At 38.6% G+C, this 20757-nt stretch overlaps 1 protein-coding gene across 1 annotated transcript in view; it reads left to right on the top strand.

Annotated features, from left to right (window-relative positions):
* Window positions 1-20757, top strand: part of DNAH5 (dynein axonemal heavy chain 5) — a 174361-nt gene that overhangs the window by 40171 nt on the left and 113433 nt on the right. Inside the window, exons 7-17 of the mRNA XM_039910642.1 lie at window positions 1656-1832; window positions 4052-4165; window positions 5025-5132; window positions 6320-6442; window positions 7239-7454; window positions 9894-10001; window positions 13114-13199; window positions 14682-15003; window positions 16653-16859; window positions 19278-19449; window positions 20274-20419. Of these exons, the coding sequence (XP_039766576.1) occupies window positions 1656-1832; window positions 4052-4165; window positions 5025-5132; window positions 6320-6442; window positions 7239-7454; window positions 9894-10001; window positions 13114-13199; window positions 14682-15003; window positions 16653-16859; window positions 19278-19449; window positions 20274-20419 (1779 nt within the window). The remainder of the gene's footprint in view (window positions 1-1655; window positions 1833-4051; window positions 4166-5024; window positions 5133-6319; window positions 6443-7238; window positions 7455-9893; window positions 10002-13113; window positions 13200-14681; window positions 15004-16652; window positions 16860-19277; window positions 19450-20273; window positions 20420-20757) is intronic.

Genomic DNA, 20757 nt, shown 5'->3' with positions numbered 1-20757 from the left:
TCTTAATTTCCAAAAGAAAATAGGTAATTCATGGGAAAATCCACAGAAAATAGGTGTCTTAGCTGTCATTTATACTACCCCACAGCTCTTTGGATTGCATTTATTTTCTCTAATCTTGACAAGATTAGAGACAACAGACCATCACTTGAATATAAATGTCTGTATCTGTCTCTGGTTAGTTTAACCTAGGACTGACTGCCCAGTATAGCTGAAAATGTCCTGATGTAAGTCAAATAAGAATCGGTAATGGGGTTAATTTCTGCAGAAATACAAGGAGCTAAGGCCTAGTTAGATTTTTCTCTCAGATTTTTAGATTTTTCTTTACAAATTCCAGAAAATTCTGTACTTCCAGGAGACTTTGATTTTTAATATTGATTTTGCAAAGCAGAAAAATAAGTTAATCGTCTGAGCCGCATTGGAAACTTCTAAGGCTTCAGTGTTCTTAAATAGCCAGATCTCAGTGTGATTGTTTCTTGGCTAGATCTTTGAAGCAAATATATTATTAACGGAAATCCCTAATATCAGAACCATTGAAAGCACCATATTTCTCCTAGAACAAATTTAAAGTTTTGAGAAGTTAAATCTGTTTAATTTCCTAGGGAGATAGCTAATAAAGTTCCAGAAGCTCTGTTAGCTAATCACAGCATCGGACCAGGCTGTTGCCAGAAGTGTCCAGGATGTTATGAGCTAGAAGAGGAGATTTTATGAATAAATGCAAGGAAGTTGAAGTGAGGGAAGTCCAGGGGAGGGATAAGAAGGAATTAATACCTAAAACATCCACCTGGTCTGTTCACCAAGTTTGATGAAGGACAGAATAAAGCTGGAGAAGATCCAGAGGAAGGTTACTAAGATCTATGGGATGGAGAAGTGTCTGAATGAGGATGGGCCCTAAGACTCTGCCATCTAGAAAGACACAGCCTGAGTGAGGAAACAAATGAGTTTCAAGTCAAAAAGGGGGTTTGTGGGGTGAACAAGTAATTTTTCACCAAATCCCTGCCCCTAGAACCCAGAGGCTCCACCTGCCATTTTTTTTAAAGTGCTTAGTATGTGCCAGGCACTGTACTAAGTGCTGGGGTACATAGAAGATAAATTAGTTGGCTGCAGTCCATGCCCTCCCTGGGATTCGCAGTCTTATCCCCATTTTACAGATGAGGTAACCAACGCACAAAGAAGTTAAGTGGCTATATAAAGGTAATATGTTTACTGGTTTTGAACCTTTCTTTGTCCAAGAGGTTGTAAGCATTTTTATAGAGGAAGTTGTGCAGGCTGAAAATTTCGATAATTTATGGGTGTTAAAACCATAATGGGTTACTGGAAGGAAAGTTAGAAAGAGGTAAGGCAGACAGTTGGTCCTTAATCATTAGGGTAGATGTCAACATATGCATATCCCACTGTCCCTTGAAGCATCCGAGGACAGAATCCCTGTCCCTGTTGGAGGCAGAATCATTTTGGACTTCAAAATGCTATTCCTCTGTTGTGATGTTCTCAAATACCATTCTGCCATAGCCCTGAGCCTACTTGGGCAGGTCTCTGACACAGCTTGTTGATGTTTTAACATGTCTTGAGGCACGGATCACCACTTACTTAGCCCTTGCTGAAGCGAAACGTTGTTAATTCCACCCCGCTAAGCTAAATTTGTTTCTCTGTGATTCAAGGTCCTGGCTGAAAATGATCAGTTACGGAAGGAGGCGGATGACTTGGGGCCGCGAGCAGAGTTGGAGTATTGGAAAAAACGACTTTCCAAATTCAACTACCTTCTGGACCAGCTGAAAAGCCCAGATGTGAAGATGGTGCTAAGAGTGCTCGCTATGGCCAAATCAAAACTTCTAAAGGTTCTCTTTAGTAATGATAATAATAGTAATGGTATTTGTTTAGCACTTACAATGTGCCAAGCCCTCTTCTAATCTTTGGGGTTAATCAGATAAAACAGAGTCCCTTTCCCACATGGGGCTCACAGTCTTAATTCCCATTTTACAGATGAGGCAACTGAGGCACAGAGAAGTTAAGTGACTTGTCCAATGTCACACAGCAAAGTGGCAGAGCTGGGTTTAGAACTCAGATCCTTCTGACTTCCAGGCTGGTACTCTATCCACTAGGCTAAGCTGCTTCTCCCTTCCTTGTTAGCTTTCCTTTGACTTTTCTAGATGTTTTTCACAATGATTTTTTTTGGTGGCTTTTTTTCATATTCTATTTCATTAGAAAATTAAAAGGGAAAATACATGATTTTTAGGACTGAAGGCAAGAAAGTCGCAGTACATGTAGTGGAGATTATTGACAAAAATGTAGATGTTCTATAGTTCTTTTATTGTATATGATTAGCTTTAGAATGAAAGTATTTCCAGTTCACTTGTTAAATAAAGAACAACCTTGTGCTAACTGTTGGGGTAGATACTGTATCATTACCTTTGTACTGAAGGCTAAGTAAAGTAGGAGTTCCCGTTATATAGCAATGTAAATAATAATGTTGGTATTTGTTAAGCGCTTACTATGTGCAGAACACTGTTCTAAGCGCTGGGGCAGATACAGGGTAATCAGATTGTCCCACATGAGGTTCACAGTCTTAATCCCCATTGTACAGAGGAGGTATCTGAGGCACAGAGAAGTTGTGACTTGCCCACAGTCACACAGGTGACAAGTGGCAGAGCTAGGGTTCGAACCCATGACCTCTGACTCCCAAGCCTGTGCTCTTTCCACTGAGCCACGCTGCTTCAAAACCAATTGTCTGGAGTGTAATTAATGAAGTAGACTTGCATGTGTAATTATCTTGGTGAAATAGAAAAAAGATAGGAAAATATAGAGTTTAATATAACACCGTGAAGAGATGCCAAATGAAATACTTATTTTACTGATGTGCTTCTGACTGCCTCTTGGGTTTTCAGTGACATTGTGTTAGGTGAAAAAAGAATGGCTAGAAAATGAAATCAGGCAGTTCTGCATTTTTACCTCAACTATACTCACCTCCAAACTGAGAGTGACACTTCTTGATTTTTTTTAATGGTATTTGTTAAGTAGTTACTATGTGTCAAGCACTGTCCTGAACATTAGAGCAGATACAAGTTGAGAAGCACCATAGCCTAGTGGATAGAGCACAGGCCTATGAGTCAGAAGGACCTGCGTTCTAATCCTGTCTCCTCTACTTTGCTGTGTGACCTTGAGTAAATCTCTTAACCTCTCTGTGCCTGTTATCCTATCTGTAAAATGGGGATTAAGACTCTGAGCTCTTTGTAGGATAGAGACTGTGACCAATGTGATTAACTTGTATCTACCCCAGGGCTTAGTACAGGATCTGGCATATGGTAAACTCTTAACAAATACCATATAAAAAGGGTTAATCAGGCTGGATACAGTTCCTGTCCCACATGGGGTTCACAGTTTAAGGATGGAACAGGCAAGTGAGGCAGGGACAAGTATAGTGACTTGTCCAAGGTCACACTGCAGATAAATGGTAGAGCTAGGATTAGAACCCAGGTATCTGGCTCCCAGGACTGTATTCTTTCCACTAGGTTACTCTGCTTCCCAATTCCCTATTAGTATTAAGAAGACCATTTTATCTGTAGTAGATAGTGAATCTTATTATCTTGGTTTCACGATGAAATATAAGTTGCGTAGGTTCTCTCTTCATGCTGGTGAGGCAGGGGTGACGGCCCTAGACGGTTCTCAAGACTTGATCATCCAAGGTCTCTGACCAAGATCTGGGCTTTTACAGTCAGGGCTGAAAAGGACCCCATATGGTGGCTTTCTGGTCTGTTCTCTCGTTTTGGGCTGTTCCTTGCCACCTTCTCACCCCTGCACTCAAAATGAAAAGTAAACACCTCTAACTTGATGTTGAAATAACCTCCTCAGTTTATGTTTTCATTTCATCACAGTTACTAGGGTGATTGGAATGCATCCTTTTTAAAAACAATATCCATGCTTTTGTATAGCAAATTTGAGAAGGTTGTTTTTTGTATGGAAAAAGATAGGCTCGTATCCAAATTCAAACCAGGCAGAGAGTGGGTTCCTCACCAGTCTGAGTTCCTGAGTCACTGCTCTTTCCCTAACTTTTGGTTAGGTTTGGCGGAAGATAGATGCACGCATCACTGATGCAGCTAATGAGGCCAAAGACAATGTGAAATATTTGTGTGCTCTGGAAAAGTGTTGTGACCCCTTGTACGGCAGTGACCCTGTAAGTAACCATTTCTGTTCCTTGAATTTTTACGTTTTTGAATTGACATGATATATACCAAGAATTTATGTATTAATGACTAGATTTAATTAAGAGAAAACAGAACCAGGAGATACAAACATAATGAGAGACTACCTTTTTGTGTGGCTGGAACTGTAGGTCTTGCACTGGCCTATTCAGCCACACAAGCACTTGTAGATGAACTTCACTAGAAATAGTATCTTCTTTGAATAGAAAGGACAGAGAAACATAAATTAATAAATGAGATTTCTTGTACCACCTAATATGAAAACAAATTTCCATTTCCCCAAGTCAGGACGCAGTTGGAACATTCTTTAAAGATATGTTCACTCGGAACAAAATTCTATCTAGCCTCTATCCTTAAAATGAAAAATTGTACAGTTAATTTTTGTCATACCCCATTTTTCTTTAAAGCAAATTGAATTGATAGTAAGATGCATATTTTAGTAAGCTCTGAGTTAGCCTTATCAACCAAACTGGTTTTTTTTTTTGATCCTATAGGCTATTCAAAGCCTAAAGCATTGATCACTATTAATTTCAAAATCAATTTGGGGGGAATTAACAATATTTTTCACTGAAACTGGCCTTGTGTCATTAGCGATGAGCAAGTGTTCTTTGCATTTTGATTAGAGGTTTTATTATCTTGATAACTTCTGGTAACTAAATTGTGGCAATATAATTATTCTTTCGTGGTGCCTATTCAAAAATATTAGATACTTGTTGCATAATGTTGAAAATTAATAGAAATTTTCCAGGTCAATATTGCTCTATTGCACATTGGAGTTACTCAAAATTGATTTTTTTTCTTCCACAAAAATGTATGTTGTCTCTATTTCAGGTCTCCATGGTTGATGCTATCCCTGCACTCATAAATGCGATTAAAATGATCCATAGTATATCTCATTATTATAACACTTCTGAGAGGATAACTTCTTTGTTCGTCAAGGTGAATGCAGAGCATAAAATCTTCATTTACGTTTTTATATTTGTCTGGTTTTAATTGAAGAGTTACACTGATGGGACATAAATGTCTGGGTATTTTTCAATAAGCAGAAAAACCAATGGTTTCACCAGCAATCTAGATATTATGAATGTTGAGGTTACTTTCTGATCTGACTGAATTGTAAGGCTGAACAAACAAAACTGTTCTTTGTTGCTTCTAAAATTAGAGGTCGTGGGAGGGATTTGATTATTTATAACTCTTGCAGATTTTGAAGGAAATTTTATTTGGAGTTCAGCTTCTGTGGCCAAAGAGGTGAGTTGTTGAGCTCCCTTGATAAGAGAGAATTGAGTTTATGTCTTCCAATCCCTTAATGGATATTCCCCCAGCAAAATAAATAACTGCAGATTTCTGTCCAAATAAATAATGATCTTTGCAAGGTCATAAAGGGAGATTTAAATAACTGGTCTTAACACCAGGGAGCTCTTGATTGGAGACCCTGGCCTCAAACAAGTTGGGTTTCTCTTAGCTATAAGTGTCACTCTATGCTAGCCAACTCCTACAGCTTCTCACTCTAACGTTATCTGGTTTGGGACCCATGGTTATGGATTTTGGCTCCTTTCTTACCATTGATTTTTATTCTGCCAAGGAAGTGACTGCATTTTCACACTGAATCAAAGCACAGAATTTTCATGTCCCATTTGGTTCAAAGGGAGCATTTCTTCTGATTGGTAGTTTCTCCTACATACTAAGTGCTTGGGAGAGTAGATTTCATAGTTTCATTTTTACAGGTGAGAACACTGAGCTTCTTAGAAATTAAGCAACTTGCCCAAGATATAGCAGTGATATTTATTGAGCTCTTATTGTGTGCAGAGCACTGTACTAAGTGCTTGGGAGAGTGCAATGGAACAGAGTTGGTAGAGTTGTAGCTGCCTACAAGGAGCTTACAGCTTAGCCTAATGGCAGTCCTTAAAGTAGGTCAGGTATTAGACCAGTGGCTCAATTTATCTTGATCCTATCCCATAATTGATGCATTGGATCGTAGTTCAGTGATTTCAGTCTGATTGAAGTCAGGAAGTCCTGGGCCCTTATCACCTTATTCTTCTTAGTCTAATGTGTCTCACTCTCTCTGTCTCTCCTTTTTCTTAAATTCTGTAGCCATTTATAAACTGTCATTCTTTTTAATGACGTAGGTAACAAATCAGATGATAACAGCATGTAAAGCTTACCTTTCCAACAACTCCACTGCCACCATCTGGGAGCAGCCCCAGAATGTAGTTATGGAAAAATTGTTAGCAGCCATCAGGCTTAAACAGGTAATCTCAAACTCTGTAGGTAATAACTAAACAGAAATATGATACTAACTAAAAAGAGATATGATACTTTGTATTCATGATGTCACATAATCTGTGCATATAAATCTTCTTGTAGTAACCAATGCTTGGTGTTCTTGTCATTTGAAAGATGTGTGTTTGGATTCATTCCTTTCAATCAATCTATAATTTTTCAGCATTTATTGTATTGCATTAAGTGCCCATGAGACTACAATAGAGTTAGTAGACATGATACCTGTGCTCAAGGACTTGATCTAGTGGGATAATTTCATTCCTGGTAATGATAATAGTAACAATAATAATGGTATTAAGTGCTTACTGTGTGCCAACGAGCACTGAACTAAATGCCAGGGTAAATACAAGATAATCAAATTGGACACAGTCCCCATCCCATTTGGGAATCACAGTCTAAATAGAAGGGAGTAGGATTTAATCCCTATTTTAAAAATGAGGAAATTGTTATAGAGAAACTATATAATTTGTCCAAGTTGACACAACAGGCAAGTTCATTCATTCATTGAGTGCTTACTGTGTGCAAAGCAAGTGGGAGAGCTGGGATTAGAACTCAGGTCCTCTCACTCCTGGTCCATATTGTTTTCATTAGGTCACACTACTTCATCTCTTGTCATGTAAGAATAGAGAAATCACATCTTAGTTCTCTATGATAGCTTTTCCAAGACTCTACTTGGGTACCTTTCTTCTCCTACAAGGAGGACGTTAAGGTCTTTTAAATAATTTTCCATTATTAAAACATTTTATTTCCCCTTCTGATGTAAAGGAATATCAGCATTACTTTCACAAGACTAAGCAAAAACTTGAACAAAATCCAAATGAAAGACAGTTTGACTTCAGTGAGATGTATATTTTTGGAAAATTTGAAACCTTCCATCGACGTCTTAACAAGATAATGCATATCTTCACAACAATTACAACCTATTCTGTTCTTCAAGACTCCAAAATTGAGGGGCTGGAAATTATGGCAACCAATTATCAGGTAACATTTCACAATGTAACTTTGATATCCTCATTTGGCAATAAGTTTCTACATTTTATACAGATAGCTGTGTTAGTGAAAGAAAAAGTGATAATCTGGGTACTCTAAATGTCTTATTGTTAGACTTGCAGTTTTTTTCCTATTTGTTTCACTTCACAAAATAAACAAAAAAATATTAGTACCTTGCATCAAGTTGTAAAATATTTCCAGTGAAATTATCATGGTGGGGAGGAGGAAAAAGGGAATTAGTTCTAAATACAAGAAGTTGTACAGTTCACCTCACTGGAGGTTACATACATACATATTCCTCCTCTGCTACTCTCACTCTCCTATTCGAATTCCCCCAGAGTCCCACCTTTGAACCCCATATCCCCCTTCCTTACCCTTATACCTTCCAATTTACCCTCCCATCCTGAACATTATGAGAGAACACCAGAAAATTAAAGCATTGCATGCATGGAAAGTATCATTTTATATTTTCACATTAATATATGTTGTGTATTCATATGCCAACAGCAGTGGTGAGGGCAGTCTCTCCCTCAGCTTTTTGAGCTACCCTCTAAATTTTGCTCTTGCAAGGCCTTAGAGCTTGCAATCAGAGATAAAAAGAGCCATAATCAATCAGTGGTATTTATTTAGCACTTACTGTGAGTAGAGTATTAACTAAGCACTTGGGAGAGTTACAGTATGATGGAGTTGGTAGAAACGATCCCTGTCTAGAGTTTAGATTCTAGAGGGGGAGACAGACATTTAAATTATGGATAGAGGAAATAGCATAAAAAGGGTATGCCCAAAAGTGGCGTGGTGCTGGGATGAGTTTTAAAGTGCTTAATGGGTCAGACCAAAAGAATAGAAGATGCGAATTGGGTAGGGAAATGAAGGGTAGATCAGGGAAGGCAGGAAGGTGGAGATAAGACTTTAGTGACCTTCTGGCCTGTTATTTCTTTGATGTCTGTGTCCTCCTCTGTTCACATACCTAAAATTCCCTTTCCCTTTTGGACTCTATGTCAAAGTGATAAATTGACACATACTGGTACACCTGTTCACAAAGGCATCAACTCAACTGTTGCCATTGAGTCGGAGCTCCACCTTCTTGTTTACGAACATGCTGTGACAGCTGAATTGGCTTAAACTAAAATGATGGCTATGATCCAGGCAATTCGCTAGATCCCAGAGAGCCAAAATTCTGACTCTTGTGCACTTCAGTCAACAGTGGGCAGGGACTGGATTTTGAGACTATGAATGGGGATAGAGCTCACCACCAAAGGGGCTAGCTCATTATTTGGGTAAAAAACAAACAAATAAACAAAAAAACTTGAAAGGATCTGATTGACTCATACTTTCATTGGCATAAACAACGGCTCTGCAGTAGCAGTGGGAGGTAATGAATTTTAGGGACTGTTCATGCTTTGGATTTTGGTTTTGAAAATGAGTCCTATTTTAAATGGTATTTGTTAATAATTATGGTATTTAAGTGCTTACTATGTGCTGAGCACTGTTCTAAGTGCTCCAGTTGATACAGGGTAATCAGATTGCTCCACGTGGGGCTCACGTTTTTTAATCCCCATTTTTACAGATGAGGTAAGTGAGTCACAGAGAAGTTAAGTGACTTGCCTAAGGTCACAGAGCAGACAAGTGGTGGAGCTGGGATTAGGACCCATGACCTCTGACTCCCAAATCCATGCTCTTTCCACTAAGCCACGCTGCTCCTCTAGGTGTTTACTGTGTGCTAGGCACTGTTGTAAGTGCATGGATAGATGCAAAGTAATCAGATTTGACACAGTCCATGTATCACAGTCTTAATCCCCATTTTATAGATGAAGGAACTGAGGCACAGAGAAGTGAAGTGGCTTTCCCAAGGTTACACAACAGACAAATGGCAGACCCGGGGTTAGAACCCAGGTCCTTCTGAGTCCCAGGCCCATGCTCTGTCAACTAGGCAACACTCCTTCTCTGTTAACAGTGAATATTCCCTTCATTATTATAACGTTTCCTCCATATTCTGGAGTTTTTTCTTTTGGAACTGTATCTTTGTGACATCACAGAATAAAAAAAAATAGCCTTCCTATATCCTGAAGCCACTCTAACCTGCTGTATTTCACTTGTGTGGTTATTTAAAAGTGGATTTTAAAACTTAAATTTAAAAGCATATGTATAGAATCATAAGCATATTTGGCCCTAAGTTTTTGAACATCTTCTGATGGTGAATTTTATCTTTGGTACCACAGTCAGTCCAAATAACAGTTTGTGATTCAGTGGTTATAAAAGTGAACTGTTGTAAGACTTATATAAAATACATTTCAGTGTGATCATGAAGAAACAAGAAAGGTAGACTTTAACAATTTGATTTAAATAGAAAGACTGTATATTTCAGCACTATATGTTGTAAAATAAAGAAAATACATTTTACCAATGTTTTATTTCAAAAAACTTCTTTAGAGCATTGTTGCCACCATTAAGAAAAAGGAGTATGACTTCTTAGACCAGCGAAAAACTGATTTTGATCAGGATTATGAAGAGTTTTGCAAGGAGACCAATGACCTTCATGTAGGTTATGTGATAAAATTCCTACTGACATTCTCAAGTTTATTTTTTCCTCTTCTGAATATACTAATCTTTTAGAATTCTGAAGGGAGTGGTAGCTTCATTATACAGATGGATGATATCAACCTCTGCCAGTGTTTTTTGATTTCAGATTAATAATTGAGTGCTTTTGCTTATGGATTAAAGGATCATAAATACAGCTTTGGATAATGATTTCTAATAACCCTCCACTTTGGTGTAAGATGAACAAATGTTTTCTTTCTCTTCCTCCCCTTTCACATCCTTCTGTTGTGCAACTTCCTTTTAAAAGTTGTGAATGCTTTTGAATTTGCAGATGTTGTATATCTAATGTAGTCATTATAAGATATCCTCCACTAGATATACGGATGTTGTATATCTAATAAATATAACCATTTATAAGTTAACCTCTTTGCCTCAGTTTTCTCACCTGTAAAATGGAGTTTTTTGCTGTCCCCCTTTCTCAGAATGCGAGCCCAGTGAGGGACAGAGACAGTGCCTGAAACAAATAATGGTATTTACCGAGTGCTTACTGTGTACAGAGCACAGTCTTAAGTACCTTTTTATTTTTAAATGGTGTGTATTATGTGCAAAGCACTGGGTAGATACAAGCTAGTCGGGTTGGACACAGTTCACATCCCAGATGAAGCTCACGGTCTTAATCCCCGTTTTACAGGTGAGGTAGCTGAGGCACAGAGAAGTGAAGTGACTAGTCCAAGGTCACACAGCAGACAAGTGGGGAAGCTGGATTTAGAACCCAGGCCCATGCTCTATCTACCTACCTACCTACATTGTGCTGTATAACACAACATAATCGGTATTCACATCCCTGCCCACAGCGAGTTTACAGTCTTCCGGGGGAACTGATGATTTTGTACCTACCTCAGTGATTGACACATAGTGAAGGGGGACCATTGGGAATTCTATAGGGAATTCTATTTTCAGAGTGATATGGCTAGAGTTCTCTCAGTGACCTATTTCACATATCTAATCTTTGAGATTTATCATTTTTGGCCAATAAACACTCAAAACCAGGATGGAAGGATAGACAGCGATGGGAAATGAGGAAGAAAAAGAAAGCAGAAAGGGGCAGTATAAGGCATATCAGGGAGAGGGAGAGAGCAGCAAGGAGAGGGTGCAGAACGGTAAAGAGGAGAGTGGTTTGGTTATGCATTTAGCATTATAAAGTAAAACCTTGATGTTGCCTCAACATCATTTTCCCCTCTGTTCTTCTTTGGCTAACGAACTGTGAGTGCTGAGGTCACTGATCTCTGAGGGAAACAAGGAGGGCAACGTCATGTTCTCCCCCTTTTCAGCATTCCTTCTTGGCTACCATTTCACTCCTGGAAAAATCTCCTAGTCCTGTCATTGCTCCTATGTTTTATTCAGGGGAGATATAAAAGCTTAGTCATGACAAGGTACCTCTCTTCTTAAAAATAAAGCATTTTCTTCTATTTCATTTAGGACAGGGGATGCAAATAGGATCTTATTGCTTTCAGAAATATTTAGCAAGTAAATTATAATGCCTCTGAGAATATGGAGATTATAGTCATTCAAGTTGCTCCTGATTAAAACATCGAGGGCTAATATCTTTATCAACACTTTCTTAAATCTGGGTATACATAAAACCTTTGTTATATAAATATCTATTATTTGTAAATATGTATATCTGAAATAAATGAGTGTTGTTCAGCCACCCAACCCCTTAAACATACGTCTCAGGGATTTTAATATGTTTGCTGCATTTATGTAATAATCAAGTAACACTGTTTTTTATTTGACTGTGTTAAATGCTTCAAAATGAAGTACTTTAAATGGTGGAATGACAAAATTCAGAGTTTAAGAACTTTTATTAATAGCAACAAATCCGTGATGGGAATTGTTTCCAAAATGCTGCTTTAGATTTGCATATAATTATTCTATTTTGGGATGCATAATACATGAAATTGAGACAGTATAATTAGAACTGGAGTCTTTCATGTTGTTTTAGAGACAGAGATGCCAAATTTTCATTTTGAGCAAGGGGCCAGAAAGGTGCAGGGATTTTAACAGGGGAAGAGAATTAGTAGAGGCAAGCTTAGCAAGTCTAGCAAATCAGAAAGCCAGCGATTGGGTCTTTTCCATTCAGACTGGAAACTCTCAGGTCTTACCAAGGGACTTGAGATGAGTGAGTCTAGGAGCCCAGCTTAGGAAAGTACAATCAGTAGATGTTTTCATTCAAACTGGTTCTTCTTTTTCCTCAGTTACTTCAAAAGAGCAAGCATCAGGGTGTTCCTCCTTAAGCTTTCTTTTCTTAAGCTCCTAATAGAGGCAGCATACTGGGTAAATGCCTCTTTGTCTGTTAGACTTATTAGGTGTTTGAGGAAGGGGTAGATCATTGATGTTAGTACAGTAAGCAGTGTGTATATCTGTATTGTTAAATATTCTCCAAGAAAACAGCTGCTCTCAGCTGTTGATGTCTGCCACCACTTTACATATCATGTTTAACAGGATTTAGTATATGGGGAAGCTCTCTGATCCCAACTTGCATCCCTTAAAATTTTCACTGTGAAATAGTGGAAATAGTGTGAAGCACTATTCGAAGCTCGGGTAGATACAAGTTATCAGGTTGTGTAGTCCCTGTCCCACATGAGGCTCACAGACTAAATTGGAGAGGATTTAATCCCTATTTTAGAGATGAAGTTACTGAGGCCCAGAGAAGTCAAGTGACTTCCCCACGCCCCCAGTAAGCAATTGACAGAGGTGGGATTAGAAGCCAGGTCCTCTCACCCTCAGGTCCATGCCCTTTCACTAGGTATGCAGCTTCTCTTGGAGTGTTCTCGTATTTTTCAGTATCTTCCAATGTTCTGATCCAGTTGACAGTGCCAAGTTGATTGATTTATTCTAGTTTAACTATGACCAATCCATTTTCTAGAACTCTTTCAAAGCCAGGCAGTCTGTGCTAGTGTAGTCTAGAATGTAAATTACCAATTGGGTGCAGCCAGCTGGGGAAGAGAGAGAAATTATGCTTTTTAGGAATATCTGATTTTCAATGTTGGTCCTGCTTGATTAACCTAGATTTAAATGCTCATTTGGCATTTTATTATTTTCATTTTAGAATCAAATACGAATATTCATGGACGACACATTTGAAAAGATACAGCACACAGAGCATGCACTGACTATGTTGAAGAAATTCGAAAGGTAAAATTAAAATCTCAAGCCATCACCTGATTGTCCTACCCTCTTCAACCAGCATGCTAGAAGATAATATAGCTAATTTCTGATGGAATGAAAACTTAAAAGGGAAAAAAAAAAATTTTTCCTATAACTGAAGGCTCTGTTATGTTTTCATATTTAAAAGTGGTTGAATCAAATAACTGAAACTTTAGGAAATAATTCAGGCAAAGATTGTATAATTTCCCTATAGTACAATTTGACATATTTTTGCCATACTGCATATATTCAAAGGGCTGTCCTTTGCTAGCCTTATCAGCACTGGCATTAGAACTCTCCAGTTCTGACATGAGGGCTGTAGGTTCAGTACTTCAGTGAATGCCATCATAGTGGACGCCAATATAGAAGTCTTCGTGATTTTGTATGATAGGGGCTTCATCATTTTTTCTCATGGCCCCAATGTAAACTAGTGATAAAAGTGGGAAGATTTGTTATAATAATTACTGTATTTATTGAACACTGAATCCCTTGTTTCAGCCATTTGGCCAATCTTCCCTGGGGATTGTTCCCAGAAAATTGGCATGAGGATTGTTGTTAGGTATTAGTGAAGGTTTCTCCTACGAGTTGATGCCCCGTTGTGGCAGGAGAGTTTGCATGTGCTGATGAAGCTTAGAGTTATGCCATATAGGGTTATCCGTAATGGAAAGGTCTAAACCTAATTGTCAGGCAAAATCGATTTACCTTTGCTGGACATAGCGGCATGGGAAAGAGTCAAAGGCAGGTGATCAAGTGATCAAAACTTGACCAAAGACAACAGCAGAGACTCAAATTTTTTCCTGTGAGAAGAGGGCATGGTAAACCTACTTCCGTATCTTCACTAAGAAAACTCTATGGATACACATGCCAGACCTACTTTTTGACAGAAGATGAGATATTCTGAAGAAGGTGTGTCCATGGAATCGTTATGGGTTGGAAAAGACTCGGCAGCATTTGAAGAAGTATTAGGTATTAGTGAAGTCAAACTTCACTAATTGCACTAAAGTGGAAAGACATAGGTGACATTCAGTTAATCAAGAATACCGTTTTTCTGTTATCTTTTCTTCCAACATGATTAATTTGTATCTATCCTAGCATTCTGAACAAGTGCTTGAGGCATAATAAGCCCTAAACAGATACCATACTACTATTACTATCCATAATTGAGAAGCAGCATGGCCTAGTGGACAGAGCACGGGCCTGGGAGTCAGAAGGTCCTGAATTCTAATCCTGGCTCTGCCACTTGCCTGCTGTGTGACCTTGGGCAAGTCACTTCACTTTTCTGTGCCTCAGTTATCTCATCTGGAAAATGGGGAATAAGACTGTGTGAAGCCCATGCAGGACAGGGACTCTGTCCAACTTGTTTTGTTTGTATTCACCCCAACTCCTAGTATAGTGCCTTATATACAGCACTCAACAAATACCACAATTATTGCTATTACTAATTTATTTTTGCATTTCATTATTATTAAGGTTGGGAATCCCTAATCTTGGAGTTGATGATAAATATCTGATTATCCTTGAGAACTTTGGCCTTGACATTGAGATGATCTCTAGGATATATACTAGGCAGAAAGACGATCCTCCTTTGGCTAGGGACCAGCCTCCAATAGCTGGGAAAATCCTGTGGGCCCGTCAGCTCTTCTACAGAATTCAGCAACCAATGAGCCTCTTCCAGCAGCATCACAATGTGCTTCAGACAGTGGAAGCCAAGCGCGTAGTCCGGAACTACAACAAGGTGGCAAGAGTTCTCTTGGAATTTGAGGTTCTCTACCACAGAGCATGGCTTCAGCAAGTAAGACAGTGTTGTCTCTTTTCTAGACTTGTACTAATTGTGTTGAGGGAAATTTGTGAAATACTACTCTGATGATGGTTTGCTTATTTTTCTGGCCATGCCAAATGTTTTTCCCATATTGGCTGCAGCCTGAATTTCCAGTGAGTAGAATCAACCAACGGGGTGAAAAATACCCTACTGACTAATCAGATAAGGGAGAGGGGGAGATGTCTCTAAAAGAAGTGGAGTAAGGGGGCACCTGCTTCACCTTTTCATGTCCATCACAGGTAGTTTCTCGCCCTAATCCACATCAGGAATCTATTTTGGAAGTCCCGCTTTGGAGCTCCTTGATACCAATTTCAGGTCAGGAGGTATTGCAGTCACAGAAAGAGGATCATATTGCCATCCATAGTCTATCTAATAAGAATCTGAGGATTACGTCTCTTGAAGTATATGCGTGGGACCCTCACATATCCTACTGTATATCATTGATTGGTAGGTTTCCTATGTGATATACGTGTACTTAAGGAGGCAGTGTGGTCAAAGGTATGGGCCTGACAGTCAGGAAACCTGCACCCTAGTCCATACTGTGTAACCTTGGGTAAAACACTTAGCCTCATTGGCCTCATTTTTCTTAATTGTCAATAAGTAATTATAATAATTATTATGTTGATTATGAGGATAAATAGATTGCAAGGCCTGTGAGGGAGAGGAACTGTGCTGATCTGGTTATCTTGTATTAGCCCCAATGCTTAGCTCATATTAAGCATTTAATAAATAAGGGCCATAATATATTCGGATGAACCTATGTAATTGCAGTGTAGTGTGCAAGTGGATTCCTGGGTCTGGGAGCAGACTAATTTAGTAGGGACATGTGGACTTGGGTTGTTTCGGTCCTGTGCTCTCAATATGTTTCAATGTCTAAGCAGGATTGATAATTAAAATAACCACTATGTTAGACATGACTTCACTAGTTGTAACTGAAAGTTCAGAACTGTACTAAAATGGAAAGATATAGATGACATTCACTTAAAGATATTTATTGAGCAATTGCAAGGGGCAGAGCACTGTACTAAGAGCTATGAAATTGTTATATAATAGAGGTGGGATGCGTGATCCCTGCCTTCAAGGAACTTACAATCTAGATGGAGAGAGAGACCTTAAAATTAATTACATATAGGGGAAATAGTAGACTATAAGGATATTTACGTAAGTGCTTTAGGGCTGAGAATGAATGATGCTTTGGCCTCTTAGGTGATTCCCTGTGCAAATGTGGATGTTTCTTGAACTCAAAGTCTAGAGGTGTGTATGTGTGCAGGTTTTGTTGGGTGTGACAGACATTAAAATAAATTACAGGCAGGGGTAATAGAATGAAAGGATTATGTACATTTGTGCTGTGGGGATGGGATGAGTATCAAAGTGCTTAAGGGGTATGCAGCCAAGTCTATCCCTGAGGATAGGGAAATAAAAGCTTGGACAGGGAAGACTTCTTAAGGGAGATTGGGACAATAGTAATAAATAATGATAATAAAAAACTTCAAGGGGTTGTGCCTTTTTCCATCCAAATGGCTCTAAAGTTTTACTATTAGTCACCTCTCAAGTAGACTCATCTTGGAGGGCTGATGGCCCCAGGCCTATATTTACCTCTGTCTTTCATTTTCTGTCCACAGGTTGAATTAACTAAAACAGGACTTCAGGCATCTTTATTGGTGAAGTCTCCAGAAACAAGAGAATTATTTGTAAATTTTGACCCACAGATATCAACTTTAATTCGAGAAACGGAGTGCATGTTACAGATGGGTCTTGAAATTCCAACTTTTGCACGTGTTCTCCAGCAGAGACGGGACTTCTACAAAATGAACTTCAGTAAAATGCGGGTATGTTGGTCTTTAAGAGGAAAAATTTTACAGATGGAAAATTGATTTGACTAAAGAGCAATAATGATTTTGTTCTTCTCCTGGATGAATTTGATGCCCTTTCTCAGGGTCTAGCTTCAAAATGCTAGGCAATTTTGGGTGTTAGCAGTCTAATGGGTAGACCATCACTCAGAGGGTGGGGGTTCTGTTTCTAGTTTCCCCACTATCTTTAATTGGGAATTTGGGGGAAAATTTCACATCATCCTCTTTTGTACAATGGAACTTTAATTATTTGCATTTTCATCGTCTCCCAAGATTGTTTCAATACAATGATGGGTCTGATTTTGCTGAAAAAAAGTAGTGCACTGCCTCATTCTTGTATGTACATTAACTCATCCGAATGCCAGTAAATATGGCAAATGAAGCAACTTCATTGTCAGACTCTATGGCTTTGAAGTAATGTATGAACGTTCCAAAACTGAGTAATTTACTCATTATAACACAAATCATAATGTTAATAGTGAGTATGATACTATGTACTATTATACTGTGTATAATTCCTAAAAAAAGGAATCAAAGGCAGTCCCCACTTGTAGAGAGCCTCACAATGTAGAGAGAATCAATCAATCATATTTATTGAGCACCTACTATGTGCAGAGCACCTTACTAAGCACTTGAGACAGCACAATGTAGTGTAATAGATACAATTCCCTGCCCTCAACGAGCTTACAGTCTGGAGGGGGAGACAGACATCAATGTAAATAAATTACAGCTAGGTAGTAAGTGCTCTGGGACTGACGATGAGTGGTCAATAAAAGGGATCAAATCAGGGCAATGCAGAAGGGAGTGGGAGAAAAAGAAAGGAGCACTTAGTTAGGAAAGGCCTCTTGGAGGAGATAACCTTTCAATAAGGCTTTATTTGTATTGTTGTCTGTCTTCTCCCCCCTAAGTTGTGAGCTCCTTGTGGGCAGGGAATGTTACTGTTTATTGTTGTATTGTACTTTCCCACGTGCTTAGTACAGTGCTCTGCATCCAGTAAGTGCTTAATAAATAAACACCCTATTTATTTTCTTAATGAGGTGTACATCGCCTTGATTCTATTTATCATGATTATGTTGTCTTGTTTATGTCCATCTGTCTTCCCCGATTAGACTGTAAACCCATCATTGGGCAGGGATTGTCTCTATCTGTTGCCAGATTGTATATTCCAAGCACTTAGTACAGTGCTCTGCACATAGTAAGTGCTCAAAAAATACTATTGAATGAATGAAAATACTATTGAATGAATGAATGGGGGAGAGCAATTGTCAGTTGGATAGGAAAAGGGAGGACGTTCCAGGCTAGTGGCAGGATGTGGGCAAGCGGTCAGCAAGGAGATATACAAGATCGAGGTACAGTAAGTGGGTTGGTATTAGAGGAACAAAGTGTGCTGGCTGGGTTGGAGTAGGTCTGTATCAAGGAGAGGAATGTTGGGGCAAGGCACTTGAGTGCTGTAAAACCTATGGTCAGGAATTTGTTTGTGGAGGTGAATGGACAATGACTGGAAGGTCTTGAGGAGTGGGGAAACATGGATTGGATGTTTTAGAAGAAAAATGATCTGGGCAGCAGAGTGAAGGAAGTACTGGAGTGGGGAGAGACAGGAAGAAGGGAGGTCAGCAAGGAGGCCAATCCAGTAATCAAGACAGGGTAAGCTAAATGCTTGGATTAACATGGTAGCAGTTCAGATGGAGAGAAGAGGGCAGATTTTAATGGTGTCGTGAAGGATGAACTGACAGGATGTAGTGATAGTTGGAATATGTGGGATGAAAGAGAGAGAGGGGAGTCTAGGATAATGCCAAAGGCTGGTGAGACAGGAAAGATGGTGGTGCTATTCTTCAAGGTCTTTGAACAAAACAAAAGTTTGGGGAGAATTGCCATAATCCACCCTTGTGAACAGCTTAAAACAAAATTGGGGAGCTCTTTAAAAGGGGAGTTAAGATGGTGGTTGTGAAGGTGACTGTAGGCACTGAGGAGAGGAAACAAAATGGGAAAAAAAATAAAGTTACTGAGATTACATAAAAACTATAGGAACATCTATTCAGGATGACCCCAAATAATTGACTTTGATACTTCTATCATATCTGTTATTTGTGATGTCTGGTAAAGAGTCATTAATTTATCTGTCCCTTGAAAGTTGTTACTACACAGATTATGAAAGGACTTTAATTTGAAATTGTTTTAAAGTAATTTCCTATTAAACTTTTATAATAAGCACTGATTTTATCCTGATTTTACTGATTAATGGTTACCATCCAGAGAAGTTAATGACTTAAAAATTATGTATCAGATTTGTTGCAAAGGCAAGCTGATTCTGAGTTTGCAATGACCAATCCTGTGACTAGTTTGCAGAAATACACAGCCTTCTGCATTAATTCATCCTCTCACTCCATTGCCTTTCAGATGATGCTTGCCGAATATAAGAGAGTTAAGGCAAAAATACAACCCCCCATTGAACAACTGATGGGTCCTCACCTGGCCAAAGTAGATGAAGCTATTCAGCCTGGTTTAACTTCACTGAACTGGACATCAATGAACATTGAGAAGTATTTAGAAAACACTTTTGAAATGATTAGTAAGTCTTAGTGGGGTTGATCATTATTTTCCAATTGAATGCTTCTAATTACTAATGACAGCCGCCTTCTAGTTTCTTCTATGCTGTTTGTGAAATGAGAAGCAATGTTTTTACACAGCTGGGGATTTTCAAAGATCAACTATTGTGAAGAAACTCTTTGAATCAGTGATCTAGGGTCTGTGAATCAATCATCAGTTTGACTGCTTTTATTTCTATTTCAATTGTAACAAACTGATAGACAGGAAAGTGTTACATCCCATGTTTTCCAGAAGGCCAAAACATTATGGGATCTGCATTTTGAGATATATGGGTAATTTAGAGAGGGAATTAGAAGAATAGCCCTGACTGTTTCAGAGTTTGAAAATAGAATTTGTTCCATTTTTTACATTTGTTTAGTACTTATGCTTCAAACATTTTCTAAGCATTGGGATAGATTCTAGGTAATTAGGACACAGTCCTCATCCCAAATGGGACTCACAGTTTTAGTTCCCATTTTACATATGAGGGAACTGAGATATAAGGAAGTTAAGTGACTTGCCCAAGGTCACATAGACAGGCGGCCAGGATTAGAACGCAGGTCTTCAGACTCCCAGGTCCATGCTCTTTCCACTAGGCAACACTGTTTCTCACTTGAAGTACTTCATACCTTCAGTTCTTTTATTTTGAAATTGAGCATGTTTTCATCTTTAGAAATAATTTTTAAAAGTCAAAATGTTACTTTACTCAGTTTTCAAAATATTTTCACTTTCCTGCAAATCATTGTCAGTGGCTTTTAACCAGCTCCTTTGGCTGAATTTTTTGGTTTTGTGATTGTATTTTCAAAGGCAAGTTGGAATGGCTGTTAGATCGGGCCAATGATTTGATTGAGTTTCGGATTGATGCTATCTTGGAAGAAATGGAAGAGGTTCCTCTTTGCTTATTACCTGAAGATGAGCCACTTTCATGTGAAGAATTTCTGCACATGACTAAGGTGTCAAGTGATTTTTTTTTTCTTTACAAATGTTTTGGTGATTTTTAAAAAATTTGCATTTGGCAAGGGATGTTTAAATTATGTTCTTTACATATGAATGCTCTACTAATTAGCAAAATGTAAAACAGTAATTTAATGGTAGGATTGCTAAAAATGGATGAGTTTCCTGACAGTAATTTGAAACATGAGATGTGCTGAGTTCTGAACAGCTGGTTTAAACAGGGGCAAAATTTCAAATGATTGGTAATGATGAATTGTAGTGTTCACCACCCTCGTATCTGCCATTTGGGTTTTGAAGGCAATTATGTTCATTCATTCAATCCTATTTATTGAGCGCT

Source organism: Ornithorhynchus anatinus, chromosome X3, assembly GCF_004115215.2.
Source record: "Ornithorhynchus anatinus isolate Pmale09 chromosome X3, mOrnAna1.pri.v4, whole genome shotgun sequence".
Taxonomy (NCBI): Eukaryota; Metazoa; Chordata; class Mammalia; order Monotremata; family Ornithorhynchidae; genus Ornithorhynchus; species Ornithorhynchus anatinus.
This window is presented reverse-complemented; position numbering and strand designations above follow the sequence as displayed.